Consider the following 13532-nt stretch of genomic DNA (forward strand, 5'->3'; position numbering starts at 1 on the left):
ACACACACACACACACACACACACGAATTTTTAGGGATCCTGCTGAGGTCAGTTCAGACAATGGCTTAAATGCCAAGTGCTCAGAGGGGATATAAACACGGCCTTGCTGAGATATTACGCACGTGAAGTTATTGCTGGTTACTAGCCAACTGCTAGATGCATTACTTCTATTTCTGCTGTTGCAGTCATGTTAGAAACTACTCTTCGCGGACTATACAGATCAAAAAGAGAAATTTATTTTAACACTGATGATTCACATAGTACCTGAGAGACTGAAGCGCTAGTTAAGATAACTGCCCAGTGTGTGCTACAAAATGCAATTTGTTAGGCAGATTTAAAACGTAATCTAGATACAAGTCAGAGGAGCTCATAAAAAATGAGCCACTATATATTAGTTTGATTTGGGGGGTGTGGGGAGGAGAGGGTACAAAGAAGCGAAATAAATCATGAAAGCTCAAGCACTTAGTGCGAGGTGTTACAAAAATTAATGATGAAACACTAATGAACCCAAGGACAAGTTTCAAAGCAAAACAATTAAAACAAGGAGTTTTATGTGCCTGCTTCACACATTCCACCCGAGAACTCCCCATTAGGTGGTGCATAAAACAGGGTTTAAAATACTAAGTTCTGGGGCACCCGGCTTGCTCAGTTGGTAGAGCACGTGTCTCTTGATCTTGGGGTTGTGAGTTCAACCCCTACACTGGTGTAGAGTTTACATTAAAAACAAAACAACGAAAACCAACAAGATATGAAGTTTTATTAATTTTTTATTCTTGTATTTTACTCATTTCCTTGTTCGATATTTCTTCTGCATTCCTATTCCTTCTGTACTAAATTTTGCTCTGTCTTTGAGTAATGTTTTCAAAGAGATCTTTGGTACAGGTGAACCTCAGTCTAGGTTGTTAATAAATTTGGCAATTTCTGTTCTTTTCACTGTTGAGTTTAATCTGTTTACATTTATTCTCTCAGATAAATATTGGTATCTGGGTGGCCCAGTCAGTTAACGGTCTGTCTCAGGTCATGATTCCAGGGTCCCGGGATCAAGCCCCACATCCAGGTCTCTGCTCATCTCCCTGCCCCCTCCCTCATGCTCTCTTTCTCTCAAATAAGTAAACAAAATCTTTAAAAAATATTGATATCTGCCATTCTATTTTGTGTTTTCTCTTTATTCTCATTTTCCTTTGCTTCCTTCTTCTTTCTTGTATTCTTTTTTTTTTTTTTTAAAGATTTTATTTATTTATTGGACAGAGATAGAGACAGCCAGCGAGAGAGGGAACACAAGCAGGGGGAGTGGGAGAGGAAGAAGCAGGCTCATAGCAGTGGAGCCTGACGTGGGGCTCGATCCCGTAACGCCGGGATCACGCCCTGAGCCGAAGGCAGACGCTTAACCGCTGTGCCACCCAGGCGCCCCTCTTTCTTGTATTCTAATAACATAATTTTAAAAAAAATACTCCTGTATCTCTACTGGTTTGAAAGTAAATGGCTTTTTTTCTACCCTCTACTGTTTTTTACATTCTGCAACATTCTTACTTGGTTTAGTGTGTAAAGTTAATTTCTTTACCCTGCTGTGAACAACAATAAAGGATTCAGACTGTATCTATCACAATTAAGAAGGAATGATTTCCACTTTTTCAGAAACCCCAAACTGTCATTACTGTTGTTTTATATAATGACTGTTTCTTCAATTCTTCTGTATGCTTTCCAACTCTTCTGCTCTCCATTTCTGCTTACATCCTGTTTTCTTAGGTGTTCAATTTCTTCTTCCAGAGAAGAACTTTCAACAATCTTTTAGTCTCTCGCCTTTAGTTTGTTGAAACTGATGGCTTACAGAACACGGTGCTCCAGGTTATTTCCCCTCAGAACTCTGAAGATACTCTTTTCCCTCTGGCCTCTGTTAAAACATCTTCCGGGGGCGCCTGGGTGGCTCAGTCGGTTAAGTATCTGCCTTTGGCTCAGGTCACGATCCCGGCGTCCTGGGATGGAGCCTGCGTCAGAGCTCCCGCCTCAGAGCCTCCATCGGGCTCCCTGCTCAGCAGGGAGTCTGCTTCTCCCTCTCCTTGCCCCCCACTTGTGCTCTCTCTCACTCTCTCAAATAAATAAAATCTTTAAAAAATAAAATAAAGCACCTTCTGTAAATTTAGGATTTTCTGTGAGATTTTCTTCAGCCTTTCAGTGTCTGGGTTCTGCAGTTTCACCGCCGTCTGTCAGGTACAAATGTGATTTTGTTTTTCCTGCTTAGGACTCATAATGCTTCTTCAAGCTATGGATTCCTTCTGAAAAGGGCACTCCTGGAAGGGGAGAGGAGTGGCGCAAAGATGGGGAGTGGGCCTTCGAGTGTGGCTGGAGGGCATCCCTGCAGAGGGGCAGCCAGCATGGGGGTAAAGCAGCCTAGGCACAGTGGAAGGGGGACTCGTGTGGGGTGGCAGGACTTGAATGGAATGAAGAAGGTATCTGTATGGAGGGCAGGCTCAGAACAAGCTGTCAGAGCCCCAATCAGGTGAGGAAGGCATCTATGTAGGGAAAGGAGTGGTGGCAGAGATGAGAGACTGTTGCATACAAGAAAACTGATCAAATAAGTGAATATATCAGGATTCATGGAAGCCAGATTTACCCTGTCCAAAAAAGAGCTACAAAACGTAAAGGAGAAAACGAGAATGAATGCTGTAGTATTGTAACGAAATTGGAAGCACTGGTAGGAGTTCATGGTTTTTAATATGTAAAACTATAAATAAAACCAACAAGATAAGTACAAGACATTTCAAAAAATTCAAATGTTTAATGTATATGTGTTTATAAAATATATGTGAATTTCATATATTTATATTTTTTATACTTCTGTGTATCCTCTCCTTCTGAGGGGGGCTGTGAGCAGTAACACTCCCAATAATGAGCGTACCTACCATCTAGATCTTGGCTTCTAAATACCATTCTTACCCAAAGGGAACCAGGGTTCCTTAGAGAAATGGCTAATTCCACGGCTGGGACACAGGAAGGACAAAATGAGCCCGAAGCATCTTGCTGCACTGCAATGCAAGGAGGTTCTCAGTGAATAACGGGACACATACCAAACAGATGCAGACGTCACCTTGGAGGGAGTTCTCAATGGTCAAATCTACAACAATTGGAGCATTAAAATAACGATAGTAACAGATTACAACCCATTGAAGAAAAGAGGAAACCCTGAGTCCATTCTGATAGAATTAAGTAAATGAAAAAAAATTGAAGTCTGTTAAGGAACGAGGCACTCACACACAGTTTTAAGATGCCTCCGCACAAAAGCATAAATCCCAAGGGAAAAACAGTAAGTTCAAAAGAAAGAGGTCTTTCAGACACCACGTTAATCAAGTAATCAGAGTGACCAGTATCACTAATGGGGCCAAAGTGAAATCATGCCCTGAGCAAGACTACATGCAACAGGTGGGAAAGTGTTAACAAAGATAACATAACCCGAATCAAATCACAAGGAAACGCCAGTCAAACCCAAACAGACACTGTACAAGATAACTGTAATGTTCAAGAGTCAAAATCGTTGCAAGTCGAAGAAAAAATATTTCAAATTGACAAATTCAATTGTGATTCTTAACATTTTGCAATAAAGGACATTAATGGGAAAATTGGCAATATCTGAAGGGGGTCTACAAACTGCAGGGTGGTAACGTACCAACGCTAATTCTCCAATGTGGATGGTCATTTTGTGGTTAAGTTAGAGAATAAGTTTGTATATGCGGGGGAATGGCATCACATCAATGACTTATTCTCAGATTGTTTTGTTTCTGTTCTTCCTACTGCATTTAGCTTGTTCCAAAATAACGCAATGCTAAAAACAAGTTAGACAAACACTAAAATTATCATTTCCAGAGAGAAGTAACCAATTAACAAGTGGTCAAACATCAAATAAACTTTAGTTTTTTAGTGCATGCCACTAAAAAACTATGGCTACTTGGGGAATTGAAAAATTTAAAAGAAAAAAAAATAAAGGAAAAAAAAAAAACAAGCACAGAAACTCACGTACCCTTTACAAGTTCTTATTTAGAAACTACAAGAATACCGGCATTCTCCTGACGTGTTAGTAAGGTATAAAAGAGAGACTACCATACTCATCCTACGACAACCCTTTGTCAGAGGGATTTTATTAAAAGACCATTCTAAAAATCTTATACAAATCCACCACACATGCAGAGCTGAAGCATTTCAAGACTGCCTAACCCAAATTCAGTTCTTCTTTCATTTTACATTCCACCTGTGACCCATATGGAGACTTCGAGCAGTTACTAAGCCTGTCAGAGGGTTCATATTTTTTGGACAGCATCAGTTTTCTGTAAAATAAACTTACCTATCTAGTCTAATTCAAGTAATATTGCTTCTCTTAGGTACAAACGATAAATTATTTTCGGTATTAAAATCTAATGGAGAATAGATCAATAACCCCATGACAAGCCAATTATTTAAAAATGACACACAGAAAAAAAATGAACACATCAGGGAGACTGAACAAAAAGTTGAATTTTCTTTTAGTTCACTGTTTTCATCCACTTAAAGTAAGAACAGTCCTTTGTGATCCAACCTTACATTCTAACATTAAGAAAATGTCAAGCGTCAAGAAGCAGGAAGTGCGGTATAAACAGAAGTCTAGCCCAGCAGAGAATAAAAAAGCAGCAGCAGCATTACTTCGAGAAGAAAGAACTGTTCGACGTGGGTGAAGAAGAGCTGATGTTTAATGGGCAGCAGCAGGAACCAGCATAATATGCATAATGAATATAAATCAGAGGGGAGCAGTTTAAATTTCTTAGTTGAAAGGCAACAGTGCTGTACGGATGTGGAAAAATAAATAAAAACAGAGTGCTTCTAAATAGAAGCCTTTTCAGGACAACTTTAATGATCCTGCCACAAAAGTGCTCGGTGTGACAGCAGTCCCAGGATGGGGCTTTCAGCAATAACATGGTGCCCGGTTGGCCCTTCCCACATCCACAGTGAGAGCTCTGTGATTACTGCCCTTTTCAGGGATGCTCGGTTGTACTCCTCAGATATCAGTAGCTATGTAATTAACTTTAAAAGGATTTAAGACACATACTGGAAATCAGATGAGAGAAAGCACAACAGACCTGGCTGTTGGAAACCATCCAATTCCCCTTGAAAGGACGAAGGCTTTCCACCATTAAAGACATTCAAATTCATGTGGCCCAATGTCTGAAAACAACTCCAAAAATATAGTCGTAATATTTTGTAAAGTCGATACAAGTATTTTCTATTTTTCCAAACTAAAGATAATATTTGGATACATATGGTCTAATGTGTAAATATATACATATGAGAATATACATATTATATATAGACACACACACACACACACTCTGACTGAAATCAGTACACCTGCTTATAGTCACAACTTCTCCATATGCCCAACTTCTCCGCATGGCATGTTTCCTACTGGGAAACAGCTGGGCACCATATAAGGGGAACACATCTGGATTTCTTTAGCAAGCAACCATTCCAAGCTATTACACATTGTGTGGTGGAGATGTGGGAACTGCTCTCCCAAGCACAGAAGCAAGCAGCAGATCCCTTTTCACTGGAGATCTGGAAGCACAAAAAAACTGACAGATGAGACTGCAGGATATAATGCCTGAAAAAATAAAGTCATTCAGTCAATTCAACTAATATTTACTGAGCACTTCCTATGTGCTGACTGCGGACTCTTTCAAATTGCTACCAATCCGGCCGCCCTTCTCCCTGTTGGCAGGACAAGAAGTCTTTGTGTCCTCCTAAGGCTAACACATTTCCCCGAGCGTGGATCCCAGGCTTTCTTACCACCAGGCAGACCTCACTTGTCTGAATGTTGTCTCTCTCAGACCTTTCCCATCAGCAGGTAAGCACGCTCCAGTCTCTGCTACTTTCTGATTGCCTTCCCTCACACTCCACTACTTGAAGCTTTCTTCACTAAGTGACTTGAGAGGCCTGGCCACAGCTGTTCTCTCCACCACCCGTGGCTCTCACTCATCTGTACCTGTCGCACTCTAGCCTCTGCTCCACCATTTCACTGAAATTCATCTCAGGAGGCCACTGACCTCATCTCTCGATCAAACAAAAACTTTTTAATCACCGCCTTCACAGAAGCAGTCACCACCTTTGACTGCTATCTTTCAAGGATTCTTGGCTTCCATGACACCACATTCCTTCGGCCCTCTGATCACACCTTCTCAGTCTCCTTTAGAGATTCTTCTTGTCATCCTATCATTGTTGCTGTTTTCCAGCGTTCCACCATGAACCACCCGCTCTCGTCTCACTCTCTGAATTCTCTCTGGGCACGCTCACCTAGTCACATGGCTTTAACTATCTTACTTTGCTGATGACTCAAAGCTGTACCTCAGAGCCTCTCTCTGGGCATCTCATTTGCAAATACTATGTTGAAACCTTTTAGGAGATCCACACAATTCATGCAATCTCTCATTTTCTAGAAACTGCCTCTACTGCTAGAGCATATTGGTGGTGGGCTTTCCCAAACCGTATCTGTATCAGGTGCCCCCCCAACCCCCCACCCAGGTCCCCTCATTGTAACTGACCAGACATCTGCTCCAAGTTGGGCCAATCAGACTCCCACCCTAGGAATGTGATTGACTAAATCTGTGTTCAAACTGGAATTCTTGTACACTGCTGTTGACACACATATCTAATGACCCAGCAATTCCACTCTAAGGTAAACCAAGAGAAATAATTACGTATGTGCCCAAAAGACAAAAGATACATTCATAGAAACACTCTTTATAAGCAAAACCTAGAAACTACACAAATCTTCAACAGTGCAACAAATAAACTGAGGTATATTCATCAGATGGAATATTACAACAATGCAACAACAGGGATAAGTCTCACAAACATATTAAGCAAAAGGAACAAAAGAGTGTATGCTCTAAGATTCCATTTGTATAAATTCCAACAACAGGCGAAAGTAGTCTATGGCACTGGAGGCAGGATGATGATGATACTTCCAGGTTTAGGTGGAGACTAAAAGAGAGCACGGGGGGCTTCTAGGGTCTGGTAATATTGTTTCTTGATCATAGGTATGTTCACTTTGTGAAAAGTCATTAAACTTACAGACAATGTACTTGCTATACGAATATTCTTCGTTAGATTTCTCAGCTAAATCTGAACTGGACTCCTGAATTGAGATTTCAATTCTCCTTTGTGAGAATTCCTTCCAACAACAGGCTTAGGGCAGGAATAATACAGTGAGAGTAAGTGTGATAGTGGAGAGAACAAATGAAGTTTAACAGAGCCCCAGAGAAAAAAATAAGAAGGAAAACTTTACATGGGAGGTGCCTTTCAGATAAGAATGATACCTAAGCCAATTATTTATTTATTTAATTTTTGCTCCTAATCTAAGCCAATTATTATCAAGAACTATCTCAAAGGAGGTGTGCCTGGGTGGCGCGATTGGTTGAGCGTCTGCCTTCAGCACCGGTCATGATCACATGGTCCAGGGATTGAGCCCCTCATCCGGCTCCCTGCTCAGCGAGGAGTCTAGTCTGCTTCTCCCTCTCCCTCTGCCCCTCTTCCCACTTGTTCTCGCAATTTCTCTCTCTCTCAAGTAAATAATATCTTTTTTAAAAAGAGCGTCTGCCTTCAGCACCGGTCATGATCACATGGTCCAGGGATTGAGCCCCTCATCCGGCTCCCTGCTCAGTGAGGAGTCTAGTCTGCTTCTCCCTCTCCCTCTGCCCCTCCCCCCTGCTCTCGTGCTTGCTCTCTCTCAGATAAATAAATGAAATCTTTAAAAAGAGAGTGAGAGAGAATTATCTCAAAGGAATGGAACTGAGCCTCTGAGGTGTAGCCAGATGGTACCAACAAAGCTGTCTTCCTTGCTTTGACGCCCAGAGGTCTGGGACGATAGAAGGCCGAAAGCCCCACGGGGGAGCACAGCTGGCAACTCTACTCCAGCCAGCAAACCGACACATCAAGTACTTACAAATTTATTCCTCTGCAGACAAACTTAAGGATTCATGTTTATTTATTTTTTTTTAAAGATTTTATTTATTTATTCGACAGAGATAGAGACAGCCAGCGAGAGAGGGAGCACAAGCAGGGGGAGTGGGAGAGGAAGAAGCAGGCTCATAGCAGAGGAGCCTGATGTGGGGCTCGATCCCACAACGCGGGATCACGCCCTGAGCCGAAGGCAGACGCCCAACCGCTGTGCCACCCAGGCGCCCCTAAGGATTCATGTTTAATAAGTTAAAAAATTCCTTATAAAATATTATATCCAATTCTAAAAATGCAAAACAAGAGACTTTTAACTAAAAGCTAGGATGATTTAAGTTTTAATTTAACAGGGCTCCTGGGTGGCTCAGTCGGTTAAGCTTCTGCTTCTGGCTCGGGTCATGATCCTGGAGTCCTGGGATTGAGCCCCACATCGGGCTCCCTGCTCTGCGGGGAGTCTGCTTCTCCCCCTGCCCCTCTTCCCACTTGTTCTCGCAATTTCTCTCTCTCTCTCTCTCAAATAAATAATATCTTTTTTAAAAAGTTTTATTTTGGGGCGCCTGGGTGGCACAGCGGTTAAGCGTCTGCCTTTGGCTCAGGGCGTGATCCTGGCGTTCTGGGATCCAGCCCCACTGAATCAGGCTCCTCTGCTAGGAGCCTGCTTCTTCCTCTCCCACTTCCCCTGCTTGTGTTCCCTCTCTCGCTGGCTGTCTCTATCTCTGTCAAATAAATAAATAAAATCTTTAAAAAAATAAATAAAAATAAAAAAAATTAAAAAATAAAGTTTTAACAGGTATTTCTTCACTTCTGTCATTTCTAATGTTATAAATTTATAATATTTCATTTTAGACTCTTTCCTAAAAGCCAGTATATTCCTATCTCATGGGGCCCCACATCTCCCTCTGACCTCACATCTTTCTGCCTACATTATAGTTTCATAGCCATTATTCTGGAGGATCAGACTCGGGGCCTGACATTCACTGAGCCACCACACCCTGACACCTACCACAACAGTGCTGACACAGAGACTGAATGACAGGAATGACAGAAGAGGGTAAAATACAAAAACCAACTAAAAAAATCATCACTACTCTTTCACCTCTGACAATAATATATGGCAGAACACACCTTATAGCAAGATGCTCTTCTAGGTCCACTGGCAGCCGGTAATATTTTTTTTAGGACAAAAAGAAAATAAAAAGGAAACTACCATTAAGATCTAATTAACATAGAAAAGTTTTTATTTTTTTTTAAAGATGGCTCACTGAAGCCATAATATGCAAACCAATGACAACTAATCCCACGCATGACTGCGGCATGAAGATGACTCGAGGACCACAGGAGGAACCTTAGTAGGAACAGAATGCTCTCTGTGCCCTCAAGAAGCCAGCCCTCTGGCTGTGTAGAAAACACAACCTCAGAAGGAAAAAACTGAATTTCTAAAGCACTGGTATTCCAAGATTCTCTACTTGTTAACACTTAATTGGTAATTGTCGCCAAGGGGCATGGAGCAGATACCATGTGCAAACTGCTAAGAGGAGGAAAATAATTCATCGAATACATTGGCCACCATGCTGGACCTTGAAGACATGTGGGAGCGTAAAGGAAGAAAAGAGGGGGGAAGGTATCTGGGTAGAAGGTCAGCAGAGCCAAAAGACAGGAAGCAGGCATTCACGATGTGGGTAGGCAGAACAGAGAACTGATGGGGCTTATGCGGGAAAAGATTAAATAAAGGATTTAAGAAAGTATAACAGAGTTTAATTTTGATCTGTCATAGGTCAAAACAGCATAGTTTTTTTATAACAGAACCTCACTACTTTCAGTATAGTAAAAGCTCAGTAGATTAAGATTTCTTTCATTTTCAATGTAGCAAGATTCAGTTAAAGTGTTTTAAAATGCAATGTAAGATTAAAGGGCTTGTAAAGAAAGGAATGGCCAAAAAAAACCACAAAACAACAACAAAAACACGCCACCAGAATTCTCTCCAGCTATTTAATGTATTGAGGGGAGAGCACAGTGAAGCGGGACAACATTGTAGGAGCACCACCTCATCGAGGCTTTTATCCTGGTGGCTCTCAGGAACTGATGGACTCTAGGCTATATTCCCTCGGGCGATCCCAGAACTTCTTCCAGTGTCTGTTCAGGGCTATAAATGTGAAACCCAGGAATGTCCAAATGCATCTCTATCTAGGAGGAACGTACGAAACAAACACACGAGATGCTGCTCTCAAAGATCACAGCCCCCTGAACACCCCGTAACTGCAACCCCATCCCCACACCTCCCCTCCCCATAAACATGTAATCCCAGAGACGGTTTACAAACCCCTGGGGCCCTCCGGAGCACATTATAAATCCCCGACTACACGTTGCCAAAGGCCTTTCTGCTTTAAAATTGGGAGTTTCTCATCAAATGCAATCACAACCACTGACTGGTATTCTGCAAAAACAATATGCATAGGGTATCCTCTGTCATTTCCAGATTCTTCAGAGAAAGACCTTTAAGATATTTGAAAAGCAATCTGAGTTCACAATTTCTTTAGACTTTCATTTTTCCTGGACTTGCATTGTTGACTTGCCAACATCTAATTCAACAATAAATCTAACTCGTTTATCAAATTATCCAAAGTATTTAACTTAATTTTCACGGAGATAATTCATATTCACAGTTCTTTGGTTTATATACTACTTAAAATATATAGAGTAACAAAAGCAATTAATATAACCATGCTTGGGAACAAACACTTGATTCCTGGCAAGTCAACAATTCAACTGATGGGAAGAGCCTCAAGAATTCAGCATGCCGGGGGCACCTGGGTGGCACAGCGGTTAAGTGTCTGCCTTCGGCTCAGGGCGTGATCCCGGCGTTAGGGGATCGGGCCCCACATCAGGCTCTTCAGCTATGAGCCTGCTTCTTCCTCTCCCACTCCCCCTGCCTGTGTTCCCTCTCTCTCTGGCTGTCTCCTATCTCTGTCGAATAAATAAATAAAATCTTTAAAAAAAAAAAAAAAAAGGAATTCAGCATGCCTAAGTGACTCTCTCTATATATATACACACACATACACACACACAGAGCCATTAACAAGGAAATCTTGCCATTTATAACACTATGGATTGACCTTGAAGGTATTATGCTAACTAAGAAAGAGAAAGAGAAACAATATATGATCCCATTTATGTGAAATCTAAAACAAACAAAAAAACGAGCTCACAGCTACAGAGAACAAATTAGTGGCTGTCAGAGGCAGGGCACTGGGAGGTGAGGGATGGACGAAATGGGTGACGGGTGTCAAAAAGTACAAACTTCCAGTTACAGAATAAATAAGTCCTGGGCATGTAATGTGCAGCATGGTGACTACAGCTTTAATACTGTATTGTATATGTGAAAGTTGCTAAGAGAGTCGATCTTAAAATAAAAATAACAAGAGAAAAATCTGGAATATGTGTAATGATGATGTTAGACTTATTGTGGTCATTCTGTAATATGTACAGATATTAACATTATGTTGTACACCTGAAACTGTTATCTGTCAAATATATGTGAATAAAAAAATTTAGCAAGATATTTTTAAAAAAAAGAATTCAGCACGTCTATATGCTTTACAGATGGAAAAGAGGTTTAAGTGGAATTTGGGTAAGAGGAACTTGATTAAATGGAAGCCACAGAGCATTTTTACTGTACACAATTCTATCTAACTCAAGCTTTTTAGAAGCTGTTTTTATGTAACTTAATTATACATTTCATTAATTGAATTTCTAAAGCACTGGTCTTCAAGATTCTCTACTTGTAACACTTTATTAACTTAGTCAACATCACTGAATACATGGAGAAGTAATTACATGTAAACGTCTTGTGGTAGAACAGCTTCCAAAATGGTCCCCAATAATCCTGACCTCCTCACAGTCACATCCTTGTGGGGTGCCCCCCCCACGAAATTATGGCTGACCCGTGCAGCCACAGGAATACTGCAGAAGTGCTGGGGCATGACTCCCGAGCCTGGGCCCTAAAAGCACCACAGCTCCCGCTTGGTCTCACGGATCCCCTCCTCTGGGGGAAGCCAGCAGCGAGGTAGGAAGACAGCAAAGAACCCAGCGCAGAGGCCCATGGGAAATGGCGCGGAGGCCTCCAGCCAACGGCCAGCCGCGTGAGCCTTCGGACGCCCGCAGCTCTAACCCGCAGCTGCGGCCTCATGCGAGACCTCGAGCTACCACCACGCAGCCAAGCTGCCCCCCAATTTCTGCNGGACGAACAATATGAACAAGACACCATAGGTGGCCCACAAAGTCTAAACTATTTACTATCTGGCCCTTTACCAAAAAAGTGTGCTGACCTCCCTCGAAACAAATACCAACACTGGAGGGAGGTACTGTGTTCAACTGTAGTCTATGGCTCCTAGCGGTCTGTGGTAACATTCATCTAAACTGAAGAAGAGTGGAGGGCTCAGGAGAGGCCCCCCTTTCCAAGAGGGTGTGGCTGCCTCCGGGCAGCTCACCAGCTTGCAGGAGAGCAGCCGCCTGGGCTGGGCCATGGAAGGGCTGCCCCTTGCTGAGGGTGCAAGCCGGGCCGGAGGCCAGGTCTCCCCATGCAAAGGATGGGGCCTGAGGACACAGCTGGAGCGGCCTCAGAAACAGCCAGCAGGTGGGCAGAAGGCCTTCGAGAGTTGCCTAGGTTGGTGGGGGAGGACCACGGGGTTCTGGCTCGGAACCAAAACTGGGGACCAAGTAATCCCTGCTGCCATCACCTTGCCGTGTGACGCCACTGCCCAGTCCCCCTCCTAGGACAGAGGCTGACACTGCACCAGCTGCCCAAGGGGAAAGGTTCACAGAGGCCAACTGTGTCAATATCCTGAAGTCAAGAAGGGTAGAGTGGCAGCAGAGAGAGAATGGATTAATCACTAACTAGCACTATGTTCCTTTTCTCCCTCTCCACTTTGTCCTACGCTTTTAAGATTTTATCTATTTATCTGACAGAGAGAGAGAGAGAGACAGCCAGCGAGAGAGGGAACACAAGCAGGGGGAGTGGGAGAGGAAGAAGCAGGTTCCCAGCAGAGCAGGGAGTCTGATACGGGGCTCAATCCCAGGACCCTGGGATCATGCCNCCCCAGAGAAATCATGAACGCCAATAAACTATTATTGCTTTTAAGTCACTAAGCTTTGGGGTGATGTGTTATGCTAAGTCTAAAATCCAGACGTCTGTTGTAGGTAAACACTTCTCTAGTTTCGAGAAGTGAAACTTTTCTTTATTCGTACATACTACAGTCCATGAGCTAAAAAAAANCGGGGCTCAATCCCAGGACCCTGGGATCATGCCCTGAGCCAAAGGCAGACGCTTAACAAATGAGCCACCCAGGCTCCCCTGTCCTGCATTTTTTTTTTTAAAGGAAGCACATGTAAGCCTGCGTTGTGTCTCAAGTATATAATGATACTCGATATTTATCACTATATTNAATTTTTTTTTAACATTTTCAAAAGGTAGATTTAAAAAAAAAAAAAAAGAGGGGCGCCTGGGTGGCACAGCGGTTAAGCGTCTGCCTTCGGCTCAGGGCGTGATCCCGACGTTATGG

The 13532-nt window shown here is 42.6% G+C and overlaps 1 protein-coding gene across 1 annotated transcript in view; it reads right to left on the minus strand.

Moving 5' to 3' along the window:
* MCUB (mitochondrial calcium uniporter dominant negative subunit beta) overlaps positions 1-13532 on the minus strand; it is a 138927-nt gene that overhangs the window by 34581 nt on the left and 90814 nt on the right. Inside the window, exons 2-3 of the mRNA XM_034671383.1 lie at positions 2935-3023; positions 2127-2201 (exon numbers count right to left, since the gene is read on the minus strand). Of these exons, the coding sequence (XP_034527274.1) occupies positions 2127-2201; positions 2935-3023 (164 nt within the window). The remainder of the gene's footprint in view (positions 1-2126; positions 2202-2934; positions 3024-13532) is intronic.

The sequence above is a fragment of the Ailuropoda melanoleuca genome, chromosome 11 (genome assembly GCF_002007445.2).
Source record: "Ailuropoda melanoleuca isolate Jingjing chromosome 11, ASM200744v2, whole genome shotgun sequence".
Classification (NCBI taxonomy): Eukaryota; Metazoa; Chordata; class Mammalia; order Carnivora; family Ursidae; genus Ailuropoda; species Ailuropoda melanoleuca.